This window comes from Sander lucioperca, chromosome 24, assembly GCF_008315115.2.
Source record: "Sander lucioperca isolate FBNREF2018 chromosome 24, SLUC_FBN_1.2, whole genome shotgun sequence".
NCBI lineage: Eukaryota > Metazoa > Chordata > Actinopteri > Perciformes > Percidae > Sander > Sander lucioperca.
Window position 1 is genome coordinate 5468056 of NC_050196.1, and position 12806 is coordinate 5480861.

Below are 12806 nucleotides of genomic sequence, written 5' to 3' on the forward strand. Positions count from 1 at the left end.
TGGCTCAGGAAAGGGAAGTTTCCGGATAAGCGGACGAAGATGGATGGATGGATGGATGGAGGTTTTTTTGGAAGGTCGTTTTATAGGTGATAACATCAGATGTCTCCTTGAAATTATTTAATATAATGATACCGACCTAGTACCTGGACTGATATTTATTGCTAATTTTGAGAAATCATTTGATACAGTTAGGTAGACTTTTTTTATATCAGTGTTTGCAATGTTATAACTTTGGTAAATGCTTCATCAAATGGGTTCATGTTTTATATCAAAATCCCATTAGTAGAATCATAAACAATGGATATATTTCTGACACAATTCAACTTTCTAGATGAGTCAGGCAAGGCTGTCCTCTTTTGGCTTATTTGTTTATACTTGTTATAGAAATATTAGCAATAAGAATAATAAATAGTAAATTCAATGGATTAGTCATTAATGGCTTAGAATCAAAAGCCTATTTTGCTGATGATGCTTCTGTAAAAGCAGATGGCCACTCTTTAGAAACACTTATTGTAGAGTTAGATGTCTTTGCCTCCATCTCAGGCCTGAAGCCCAATTATAATAAATGTTGTATTCTTAGAATTGGTCTGATTTACAAGATACCTTGTCATGTCCCAATTAAATGGTCAGATGGCCCGGTGAGTCTTACAGTAATTCATATACCAGCTGATAACAAACTTTTACTGAAAACTAATTTATGAAACTTAGTAAAGTAGACAGATGTCTGCAGGCATGGAGAGGTAATTACTTGTCAATTAATGGTAAGGTAACAATTATTCATTCTCTGATAATTTCACAGTTTACATACTGTCTTTTGTCTTTGCCTTCTCCTGATGTTGCCTTTTTAAAGCATATGAGAAGAAAATCTTTAGTTTTATGATAAATCTGAGAAAATTAAGCGCAGTTACCTGTCCAATAAGCGTGAACATGGTGGTCTAGGTTTAATAAATCTCTCAGCACTTGATCAGAGTTTGAAAGCTTCATGAATACAAAGATTACACAATAATCCGTACTGGTTTTCATCAAAGTTATTTATGTCTTTCAGTGATTCTTCTGTGGGAAAATGTTATCCTTTTCTGCACTTATCCCAATCTTGGGTAAAGAATGTGTTTATCCTAATTTCTCCCCTTTTTTATTAATTCAATATCTTTATGGTGTCAATTTCAAATACTTCCACCAAGAAATTCATCAGAGACCAGACAACAGCTATTATGGCTAAATGAGAATATTTGTATTGATAATAAACCTGTATGCTGGCCTCAATTTTGAGATTATCATATTTATTTTGTCAGTGACATCTTGGATTACTAAAGAGATTTTTTTACGTATAATTAATTATTGTCAAAGTATGGAGATATATGTACAAGGTATTGTTATATACAGTTATTATCTGCAATCCCAGTATTACGGAGAACTATGATTAAACAATCACAAGATAATTTCGAAAATTTGTCGCCCCCCCTATTAGAAATTATAAATTGTTGGCAAAATATAAAATTAATTCTGATATTTATCTATTTTTGTATCCTTTAAAAAGATACTTCTCAGCCATATAATTTTCAAACATATTGGGAAAATATTTTTGATTTCCTTTTTTTGGCAGAAAATGTTTATGTTTACCAGTCATCATATTCTACTTATTGCAGTGGCACATGGCTGTGACGGTATGGATTTTTTTTTTTACTGCGGTGAAGAAGCAATGTATCATCACACTATGACGGTTAACCGCAACCCCCTGTTACGAGAGTAGCGTAAGTTAGCGCGAAACTGGCAGGTGCGTTAATTGAATGACGTTAGTGCGTGTGTGGTCAAGCAAGGAGAGTGAGCAGTAATGGAGTGAGAGTAGCATATGAGTGTGGCTGTGAGGAAAAGACAATGTAAAGTGAGTTAACAGTGAACAATAAAGCAACATGCTTCTCAAGACATGGTGGCTTCATCTGTTGTCAATAATGCTAGTAAAGTGAAGAGTGTTACCCCCGACAGAGCATCGGCCCTGGAGGGAACGTCTCCCTTGTGCTTCCCGACCACGGTCTGGGAGCCTGAAACAAGAAAGGTGTAACACCCCCCATCTACCCAGCCAGTTTGCTTTAAGCTTTTTCTTTAAATACTGTAGAGTAACAGAATAAACAACCTTTAAATAAACCTTACGACAAATGTTGCAGCAGTGTTTCAATTTCGGCTCAATATAAAAGTGTATACTGCCTTTTGCTGTCATTTACGTTCCCGCTACTTTATCTTCTCACCTTTGATCTATTTCACAGACAGTTCAGAAAGCTCTATTGTCAATAAAGATTAAACAAATTGCGTTCACCCATAGACTGTATAAAATAGGTTTGCCGAGGGCAGGGCATAGCAGAGGCTCCGAAGCACAGCAGGCTAGCAGCTGAGCAGAGAGAGAGGGTGACTTTGCAGTCTGCAAACTTGTTGCTTTCTCTACCAATATAAGCTGCTCTGTTTTAACAGTGTTAGGATACAAAACCGTGCATGCAGGCTAAAATTCAACCGTGGTGTTTTGTCTGGATTAACCTATGAGCAGAGGGAAACTATGCTAGCTGCTAGGCTAATTTATGCAGTGTAAAGTATAATGGTACACTGCAGTGCTATGCCCTCCATCTAAGCTGAGAACGGAGACATGTCCTTCCCTTCCCTACTGTGTATTATATATTCAATTATGGGTTATCTGTAGATATCACAAGTACTCAAGCCTAGAAATAATTCATAATAATCAGACACACAAAACAAATCCCCAATATATTTAATGGACTGTCCATCCCCTTTGTGCAAAGCTAAAGTCATTAAAAACAAAGAACTGAGAAGCTCTGATTACAACACACAGAGGGAGTGTTACTTCATTCTCTGCTCACGACGCCATTAACCACTAAGTGTTTACATAGCAAATATTTCTTTGCTGCTATATTATATGTTATATGTTCTGGATGTCGAGTACAGAGCCTTTAAAATATCTAAAGTAAAAATACTTATTATTATTATCATGGCAGAATGGCTACTGTCACTTAATGTTTGCATGTCATTGGATAATTAAATGTAGTGGAGTAAAAAATACAATGTTACCCTTTTAAATGTAGTGGAGTCAAAGTTTGAAACAGCATAAAATGAAAATACTCAAGTTCAGTATAAGTACCTCAAAATTGTACTTGAATACAGTACTTGAGTAATTGAAGAAGAACAGTGGAGGCTGTTATTGACATGTTTAACAATCACATATGATTGCAATGTTTGGGTGTCCACATACGTTTGTGTTAATATGCATGCGTGTGATACAAATCCATATGTTTTGTACAGTGAAGGATGAGTGTGTGTATGTGTGTGTGTGTGTGTGTGTGTGTTTGTGTTGACAGCTGGCACTCACAGGGTGTCGGTCATCTGGTCAGGTCCATCTTTCTCACTGCATGTGGAAAGGAGAATCTGTCACTTCTCTTATCCTCCCTCCTTCCTTCTCTCTCTTTTTATCAGTTGAGTGCATTTTTCTCACTTGCAGTTAATTCAGTTATTAATTGAGTTAATAACTCAGTCATTAAATGTTAACTCAAACACACCAAACTGCTAGTTGCTGATTACCAAGCCCATGCAATCTACTCAGGCCCACACAAACAGCTAATTTTGTCCAGTGGTAGTCTCGCTTTGCCAGACCATCCTCCACACGCTGCGGAGAAGGGTCTGGCTAGTCCACATAGCATTCCAGGATGGGAGAAAAACATGCGCGTCAAGCACCATGGGTGGTGCTAAGCTCCACACGGAGCCGCTGCAAAATAGCCTCGGGAAGGAACTTGATTTGGTGAAACATGTACGTTCAAAAGTCGTTTTAGTGGTGCGAGAGAAAACTCAGATTTGACAGATACTCTAGCTAGCTGTCTCAATTTACCATGCCGAGATCTGACGAGCAGTTAACCATAGTCCTCATAAATCCACCGGAGTTTAAAATTCCAACAGAAAGAAAGCGGAAGGAAACGGACATCTGTGGAAAGACATGCATCCGGCGGAATTTCCTGCGGCACCGGAGCAATCCCGGAAGTAGAACGTCAAGGATATAGACTAGTCCAGTGGTCACTGGCGGTACTGCAACGAAAAAGGATTTTCCCCATAGGCCACCATTGTAAAAGAGACAACTGTAAAACTGCTGCCAGGACACCTTCAACTGTAAACAAGGTCGGTTTTGACTCTTTCTATTCTGAATTTTTAATCCATGGACTTTTAATGTTAAAACTTCCCTTGACCGAGAAAAGTCCTGTGAAGTCACCACAACGTAGCCCAACGGGAACTCGCGGATAAGGCCAGCGTGACAAACACTACTGCGCATATTCAGTGGACGCATATCACAGAAGTAAACCCACAAGCTTAGAAACTTTTTTGCCGGATGCGCCACTGAGCAACTCTCATAGGAATGAATGAGGCTCTGCCATTAACGTTGCATCCAGGTCTTATAATATAGCCATGAATCTACTGTATGAGCTTTCTTGATGTCAATCACATTGTGGGATTATTCTGACCAATGAGTCAGAATGTGACGTGGAGAGTTAAGCCTATGTCATATGTAGGCCACTGTGGGTACAGTAACGATATAACAATTACAGGATAAAGCCCTGCTCACATCAAAAAGTGTAACATTTAAGATCATCCTTACATACAGTACATGGTGCTAGAAACTTGATGACGTAGGGACTACTCACAGGGCTAGTTGGTTAACTATAGGGCTGGGACGATTCGTCGACATAGTCGACGTAATCAATTAGGTAAATGCGTCAACACAAATAATTTGCGCCGACGCGTCACACGTAGAAACCTTTAAAAAAACGGCTGCCTCCAGCAACAGCGCAAGTATGGATTCCTCGCAAGTTCAACAACACGTTGAGAAAAAGGCTCGCACACGGTCTTCTTCTGTAGTGTAAAGCAACTAGCGAATTGGGTGGGGAGAAAGCTATGCCTCTCAAGCTTCTCCCGTAGCTCTGGGTATATGTCCTGCACTGACTTGAGTGTGAGGTAAACTGTGCTAAAATCGTGTCTCCCCCATCTGTAGCCTTAGTAGCTGTAGTCTTCGATAATTGCGCAACCAGGCCAGATTGTTTCAGATATCTCACGAGTCCTTTATAACGTCACGCCTTTTCAACATTGCGTGGAAGTTTGGGACAGTGCCTAAGGAGTGGCAAACCGGGGTGGTGGTTCCTGTATTGGAAATTTTATGTGTAACTTCATGTATGCTTCAGACAGAACAACTATGCAAACCTTTTAATACCGAATACGGTATTGCTTGTGTCTCTGGTGTAGAACGATGAAAAGTACAACTAAGGAAGCTGTGAGAATAACACCATACATAGTATGTCTGTGGTGTTTCCCTGTTGCTAGTTGATAACATGTAGCTGTGTGGGCTAGGACACAGCCCCCCACGTACATGCTCACAGTTGCGCTCAGACAGGAGAAGGGGACAGAACGCAGCTGCTAGACGGACTTTTTCTTTATCATTCCTTTCCCTTTTTCGGACTTGTTGAAGTGATGTGTGTAGCCCAGAACATAAGTTTAAACTATTCTGTAGCTTGCTAAAATGTCATGGGTTTTACTGCCTGGTTATCTGTGTAAACGTTAAAGCTACGTTTATTCATATTTCAATATGTTGTCTGCTACAATGTGGATAAGTTTAGCCTCTGCGCGCGTCGGGGTTACTGGCGGACGCCGCTCCTTGCGACCGTGCATTTGCGCGGCACTCAGACACCGCAAATCGTCACCAATGAAAAGGGAACTCCCTGCTGAGTTCAATGATACCTCACACAAGACTCTACGTCATACAGTTCATTAGCTGTGAAAGGGGCGTAGCTTAAGTATTGGGGGCGGGCCAAACCATCACAGATGAAGAAGGAACTCTCTGCTGAGTTCAATGATACCTCACACAAGGGTCTACATCAAACTGGTCATAAGTTATAAAACAATGGGCGTGGCTACAGCATAGGGGGCGGGTCAAACTAGCAACAATAAAGGAACTCTCTGCTGAGTTCAATGATACGTCACACAAGGATCTACCTTAAACGGTTCAAATGTTATGGAAGGGGGCGTGGCTAGAGAATAAGGGGCGGGCCAAACCATGACCAATGAAAACGGAGCTCTCTGTTGAGTTCAATGATACCTCACAAAAGACTCTACCGTAGATGGGTCAGCATTTATGAAATGGGGCGTGGCTTAAGCATAGGGGGCGCGCCAAACCACCAATGAAGAAGGAACTCTCTGCTGAGTTCAATGATACCTCACAAAAGACTCTACCTTAGATGGTTCACCAGTTATGGAAGGGGCGTGGCTTAAGCATAGGGGGCGGGCCAAACCATAAGCAATAAAGAAGGAACTCTGCTGAGTTCAATGACACCTCACACAAGACTCTACCTTAAATGGTTCAAATGTTATGGGAGGGAGCCTGCGTAAGTGGGCGTGGTTAAAGTATAGGGGGCGGCTCAGTATCACATGTAGACCACACATTATTTCCTGTTGCCAGCGGGGGACGCTATGACCAAAAGTCAATATTGGCCTCTAGATGTCCTCAGGCCTGGACTCTTGTTGATTGTGGGAAATGTCAAGCAGATATGACAATGTACACTGTAGTTACAGCCACTTTCTCGTTCATCGCTAAACACTCAAAATGGCCGCCACGCCCACACCGTTTGAGGAAGTTTTTCTTTTAATAACTTTTCCTCTTTAAGGTGTTGAGATGGTACAGACCAAATTTGAAGTCCATCGGATGAAATCTCTAGGAGGAGTTATAGCACCTTGACCTTTAGGCCTACTTCCTGTTGCCACTAGGGGACGCTATGACTAAATTTTGTTGGGTAAATGTCCTCAGAGTTAGAGTCTTATGAATCCTGAAAAGTTTCGAGCCAATTGGACAAGGAGGTCTAGGAGGAGATCGACAAAGTAGGTTTTTGATAAATGGCGATTTTTCATGCATAAAAGTCTAGGCGGAAATGGGCGTGGCCTATATCAGGAGATTCAGCTGGATCCAGGGATATATGGTTTTTGAATGTCCGGTGTACAGTGTGGGAGTTATAGGGCCAAACGCGTTTTTTTCTGCTATAGCGCCACCTAGTGGTGGAAGTGGGTCAATTGTTGCGCCTGAGGTCCTTGCGGAATTTTGGACCAATCCTGAAAATGGCAACCCCCCACCATGTACGGTTTAAGCTGTAGTCGGAGTTTTGGGCAGAGAAGAAAAATAATGGAAAACTGGAACTGCAAGCAGTTATGACGGGGTCCAAGCCTCCCGGCGCCAGTCGCCCCCAGGAGTCGACCCAGGGAGTGCACGAAAGTGGGACCCAAAGCGTGACGGAGGCAAACGTCGGGAAATATCAAGGGCGTGAGCCGTAAGGTCTGCGGTACATTGCCGTTGCAAATATCCCATTAACATTGATTGAGTAAAAGGGCCGAAACTGGTCTACGTTGACTATAGCGTCCCCTAATGGCCGATCTTTGCCAGATTTAGTACAGAGCCTCAGAGCGGCATGCCGAACGAGCATCACAAGTTTCGTGTTTATAGCAATTACTACGGCAGAGAAATTGCAATTGAAAGTGTCCCATTTGCATGCATTGAGTTATCTGCCAAAACACATAAACGTTGATTATAGTGCCATTTAATGGCAGATTTTGGCCAAATTTGGTACATACCATCGTAGTGGGACGTTGAACAATAATCTGAAGTTTTGTGATTATAGCATTTATTGCGGCAGAGATATTGCCATTGCAAACTTCCCATTTAAATGCAATTTGGTACAGAGGCTCGGAGTGCGATGTCGAACAACAGTACCAAGTTTATCAGTGTTTTGTGGCTAGCTACGAAAATTTGTTTGCTTGTAAATTGCGAATAGTTTAACATAGCAAAATTCTTTTGATGACTTTTGGTCAGGTGCATCTGGAGATGCTACGTACCAAGTTGCGTGCCAATAGGTTGCATGGCCTAGGAGGAGATAGAAAAAGTTGGTTTCGCGCATTGCGCGATATTGCAAAAAAAACTCGTAGCGTAAATGGGCCTATATCATCAGATTCAGCTCAATTCAAGGAACACATGGATGTAAGGATTTCTAATGTGCGCTGTGGAATGTGGGAGTTATAGTGACGTAAAACATGTTTTACGTCATTATAGCGCCACCTAGTGGTCCATGTGTGTAATGTTTGGTATGTGAGGTCCATGAACCATTGGACATCTACGCTGTAAAGTTGAAGTTGCTGGTGTATGAAGTATAAGTGGTGAATCCAAACCTGGGTCCCATAGGCCACGCGCACTTTGACGAATCAGTACCCCACTCTAGGTTTGGCCTCAGGAGTAGCCCTAGATGGTAACCATCACATTTTGTAAAAATTGGATGAGCCGTTCATGAGATATAAACTTTTTGTACTTGTAGTGCCCCCTAGTGACCAATTTTCGTAAAATGCGTGGGGGACCTCCAGAACATCATGGCAAACAAGTGTCTAAATTTGGCGTTGATAGCATTTATTTTGGCCGAGATATGGCAAAGTTGGTGTTTTCATAGTTAGCTACATAAATTTGTTTGTGCGTAATATGCGCAATTTTTATCCTATAAAAAATCTTTTAATAACTTTTTGTCAGGTCAATCTGGAGATGCTACCTGCCAAGTTTTGTGCCAATCGGTCGCACGGTCTAGGAGGAGATCGAAAAAGTAGTTTTTTGATAAATCGCGATTTTACACGCATAAAAGTTTTGGTGGAAATGGGCGTGGCCTATATCACGTGATTCAGTTGGATCCAGGGAACACGTGGATGTATGGTTTTTGATTGTCCGGTGTACTGTGTGGGAGTTATAGGGCCAAACGTGTTTTTTCTGCTATAGCGCCACCTAGTGGTGGAAGTGGGTCATAATATGTAATATGGTAATATGGGTAATATGGAAAATAATCCTTAGAAAAACAATAGGATTCCACAGCCCTGCTGTGCGAACGGCGTAGCTTTACTACTGCCGGGTTCTTCCAGACTCGGGCTTGGACCCCTAATAATAATAATAATAATAATAATTCCTTCAGTTCCAATAGGGCCTTCGCTGCTGTCGTCGCTCGGGCCCTAATAAATATTATGGCTGTTGGAATGAATTCCGAAAGTCAAATATAATTCGAACAGTACCAAAATCAATACTATTTGAATGCTGAAATTACTATTTAAATGTGATGTTTTTAATAAATATGTTTGCTAGCGTTAGCTAATCTCCTTCTTCTTACATTGTCCTACCCGCATGTGAAAACGAAATGCTCTTGTCATGTTACGTCTGTTGAACAATACGTTAGCGGGAGTGAGAAATACAAGCCATTGTGTGGTCTTCATCATGAAGCACGTAACGTTAGTACAGGGGGAGTGACAGGCTGCGGCTGGAAATCGGAAGAAGGATGGGAAATATTTTTAACATGACTTTAAAATCGACATCCACCGAGCCAAAATGTTTATGTTATCATTAGTTAGCTCGTTCTTGTTTCCTAACTGCGTCGGGAGTTATAGGAGCTTAGGAGCTTCATGGAGACAGCTAAAGATAATGTTAGCTGCCCTACATCTGTCAGAGTAGCTTCGACTTCATATATTACCTTCTAATAGCTGTATTCTCAATAACATGACGATCTGCAAGTAACAGGTTGCTTTTAAATCACAAATAGCAGTGACAGTATCATTTGGCTTAGTTATCAATGCCGTTAGCATCGTGGGTAACACTTTTGTTACTTAGTTTATGACAAATCGTTTCAGCTGTGCTTTCTAGCAGGATGTCATTGTGTTAACCGAGCACCGAGCCGTTAACCGAGCACAGAGCCGCTTCAATATACTTGTTAGATAATGTTACATTACAGAGTTCTCTGTTGATTTGTGTTTGTCGCTGTGTGCTCGTGGTGGAAAATGATAGTAAACAGAGAGTGGCGTGTCCGAAATGCAATGCGCCGTGACGTAGGTCCCTTTCAAGGCCAGGCTAATGTTGGAAGTCCCTCTAGTGGACAGAATGTGTAACTACAACAACCACATGCTTATAGTGGCATTGACTATTGAGTAGTATAGTACATATTAATAACAGGCTGCATTTGAGCATTAAATATTCTAATATTAAAAAAAATAAATGAAATTTCAAATGGTATTATAGATGAAGATTGACAGCTCTAATAAATATAAGACACCATTAAATACATTATAAGCCAATAGTTTAGGGCTAAATAACATTTAGCAGACTTATGCAACACTGCATTAATCCACCTCAAAGTATTAAAAGTCAGGATGAAACATTTTGTCTGCTTCCTTTTCTTAAAGTAATAACCTGAAGATTTTACATTTAAATACATGTCTGTTAAGTCACTAATTATTGCCAAATGAGGTAACACAATGGTGATTGAGCCTATGGCCAAATGATAAAAGCCCTTGCTTTTGCAGTATTATGAGCTGGGTATGTGTGACTACATTTCCAGGAAAAATCACAAGCAGCAGTACACACAGGTTTCCATCACCCACAGTGGTTGGTTCGCAACAGACTTGCTCTTCAACTGCCAACTGACTGAAATCACATAGGATACACTGTTTGGACCTCTGGGAAGTGAGATCCAAAAACACACCTGCAAGTACTACTTATCACCATGCCAAAGAGAACGAAACAGAGATCTTTGAGATTGGAACTTTAATGTGACCTGCTGAAACAGAATGTTGGGACAGGACATTACACTGGGATTTTGAGAGAAATATACCAGACAAGTTTTGGTATTTCTGTTTGTGTGTATTACAGCATGCAAAATACACCTAAAAGTGAAAAGATTTTTTTATTTCTCTGAGGGAAATCTGAGGGAAAGATCCAACTCAAGCTTTAAAACCATATAGGTTTTAAAGAAAAACTTTTACTCAACCACAAATACATGTGTAATAACCTGATTCTCACCAGTTATTTTTCTCTCATCTTAAAGCAGCCATATTATGCTCATTTTCAGGTTCATAATTGTATTTTAAGGTTGTACCAGAATAGGTTTACATGGTTTAATTTTCAAAAAACACCATATTTTTGTTGTACTGCACCGCTCTCTCTCACTGCTGCAGATCCTCTTTTCAGTTGGTCTCTGTTTTAGCTACAGAGTGAGACCTATTTTCTTCTTCTTCTTCTGTACTATCTTTGATTGCACTCGCACATGCGCAGTAGCTCAGATGTAGATCATGTCAGCTAGCTAGCTCCATAGACAGTAAAAGAAAGGCTGTTTCTACAACTTTGGTCAGTTACAAGACAGGATTAGCTGGGAGACTTCTAAATGAGGGCGCACATGTAAGTAGTTCTTTTGTAGATTATGGTGAACTTGTGTGTGTTGTAGCAGTGCTTTGCTATTGAGAATGAGGTAGCATGCTAGCGTTAGCATTAGCGTTAGCATGCTAACGCTATGAGCTAATGGTTGCGGTTAGCCTGCTTGTTTGCCGATTTTGAACAGCTCACCCAGAGACTGAAGGCAGGACACATTCAGAAACCGTATCTCACTCTAAACAGCATGGATGGATTTTTTTCAAAGTTTGTATGTGTGTGGAAGCACCAGAGACACAACATAACACCCCAAATCCCAGAAAAAGTGATTTTTTCATAATATGGGCACTTTAAATATGTGGGTTATTGATAAGATGCATAAGATGCAACTTTTATTTTGTTTATGCCAATGTGCATTACATTTATTGAAATCAATAATAAGAATTATTATTTAACTACTCTGTTCACACAGTTATTTACAGTTAATATTATTTTTATGATGTTTCAAGGCTTGTTTAGTACAAAAAAAAGCTGAATAATTATTATTTACTTTAGAGATAGTCTCGCTTTGTCAGACCTTCCTCCACAGCGCTGCGGAGGAGGGTCTGGCTAGTCCACACAGCATTCCGGGATGGTAAAAAAAAGTGTTGTGGTTTATTGGCATTTCTTTTAACCAATCACAATCGTCATGGGCGGTGCTAAGCACCGGGAAAAGCCACAAAATAGCCTCGGGAAGGAACTTGTTTTGTTTAGTCGTGCAACAGAAAACTCAGATTGGACAGATAGTCTAGCTAGCTGTCTCGATTTACCCTGCAGAGATCTGAGGAGCAGTTAACCATAGTCCTCAGAAATTGACCAGAATTTAAAATTCAAACACAAAAAAAAAACGGAAGGTAACAGACATTTGGCTAAAAAGAGTGAAATCCGGCAGAATTTCAGATGGCAATGGAGCCATCCCGGAAGTGGAACGTCGTGGATATAGAGTACTTTAGAGATGACCTTTGAGAGTTTGATTTCCTGTTGACCTCTGTGTAATCACGCAAGAGGAAGAAGAAGAAGAAGAAGAAGAAGAAAAAAAGAGGGAAAAAGAACAGTGGAGTAGAGCAGAGTCGAGCAGACAGTGAGAGACAAACCATATAGCCTAGCGTTTAATGTGTATTTTTATATGCAGAGGACTGTAAACTGTTTTCCTTAACATGCGGGAGTGTAAGTTTGGGACTGTTACTGCTGGCCAAGTGTGGTTTTGTTGGACTGTGAAGCAGCTTAGCTAAAACGCTGCCATGGCTGGAGAGACAATGGTCGCATTCTTCGCCTGCACGGACGGACCGGAGCGGAGACTGTGCTCGGGAGAGGTTTTGGAGGTCGACGCGGATGTGTTGCTAAGGAGGGTCTGCTGTGAGTGAAGGTGTCGTTCCTGCTGCTCATTGCTGCTGTGCTGCTGCAGACTAAGACAGGTCTGGAACACACAGGAGGTACTGCTGGCCTTTTTTTTTTTTTTTTTTCATGAGCTCCAACTTTCAGCGCCCCAACAAAACTTAATGCAAGCTTGCTTAAAAAACAAACTAAA

The 12806-nt window shown here is 40.9% G+C and overlaps 1 protein-coding gene across 27 annotated transcripts in view; it reads right to left on the reverse strand.

Annotated features, from left to right (window-relative positions):
- dmd (dystrophin) overlaps positions 1-12806 on the reverse strand; it is a 458768-nt gene that overhangs the window by 88202 nt on the left and 357760 nt on the right. For 20 of the 27 annotated variants that reach the window (XM_035998529.1, XM_035998533.1, XM_035998526.1 and 17 more), the window contains one exon: positions 3371-3406. The exons of the other annotated variants lie outside the window; for them this stretch is intronic. In XM_035998529.1, coding sequence (XP_035854422.1) covers positions 3371-3406 — 36 coding nt within the window. The remainder of the gene's footprint in view (positions 1-3370; positions 3407-12806) is intronic. 27 annotated transcript variants of the gene reach the window in all.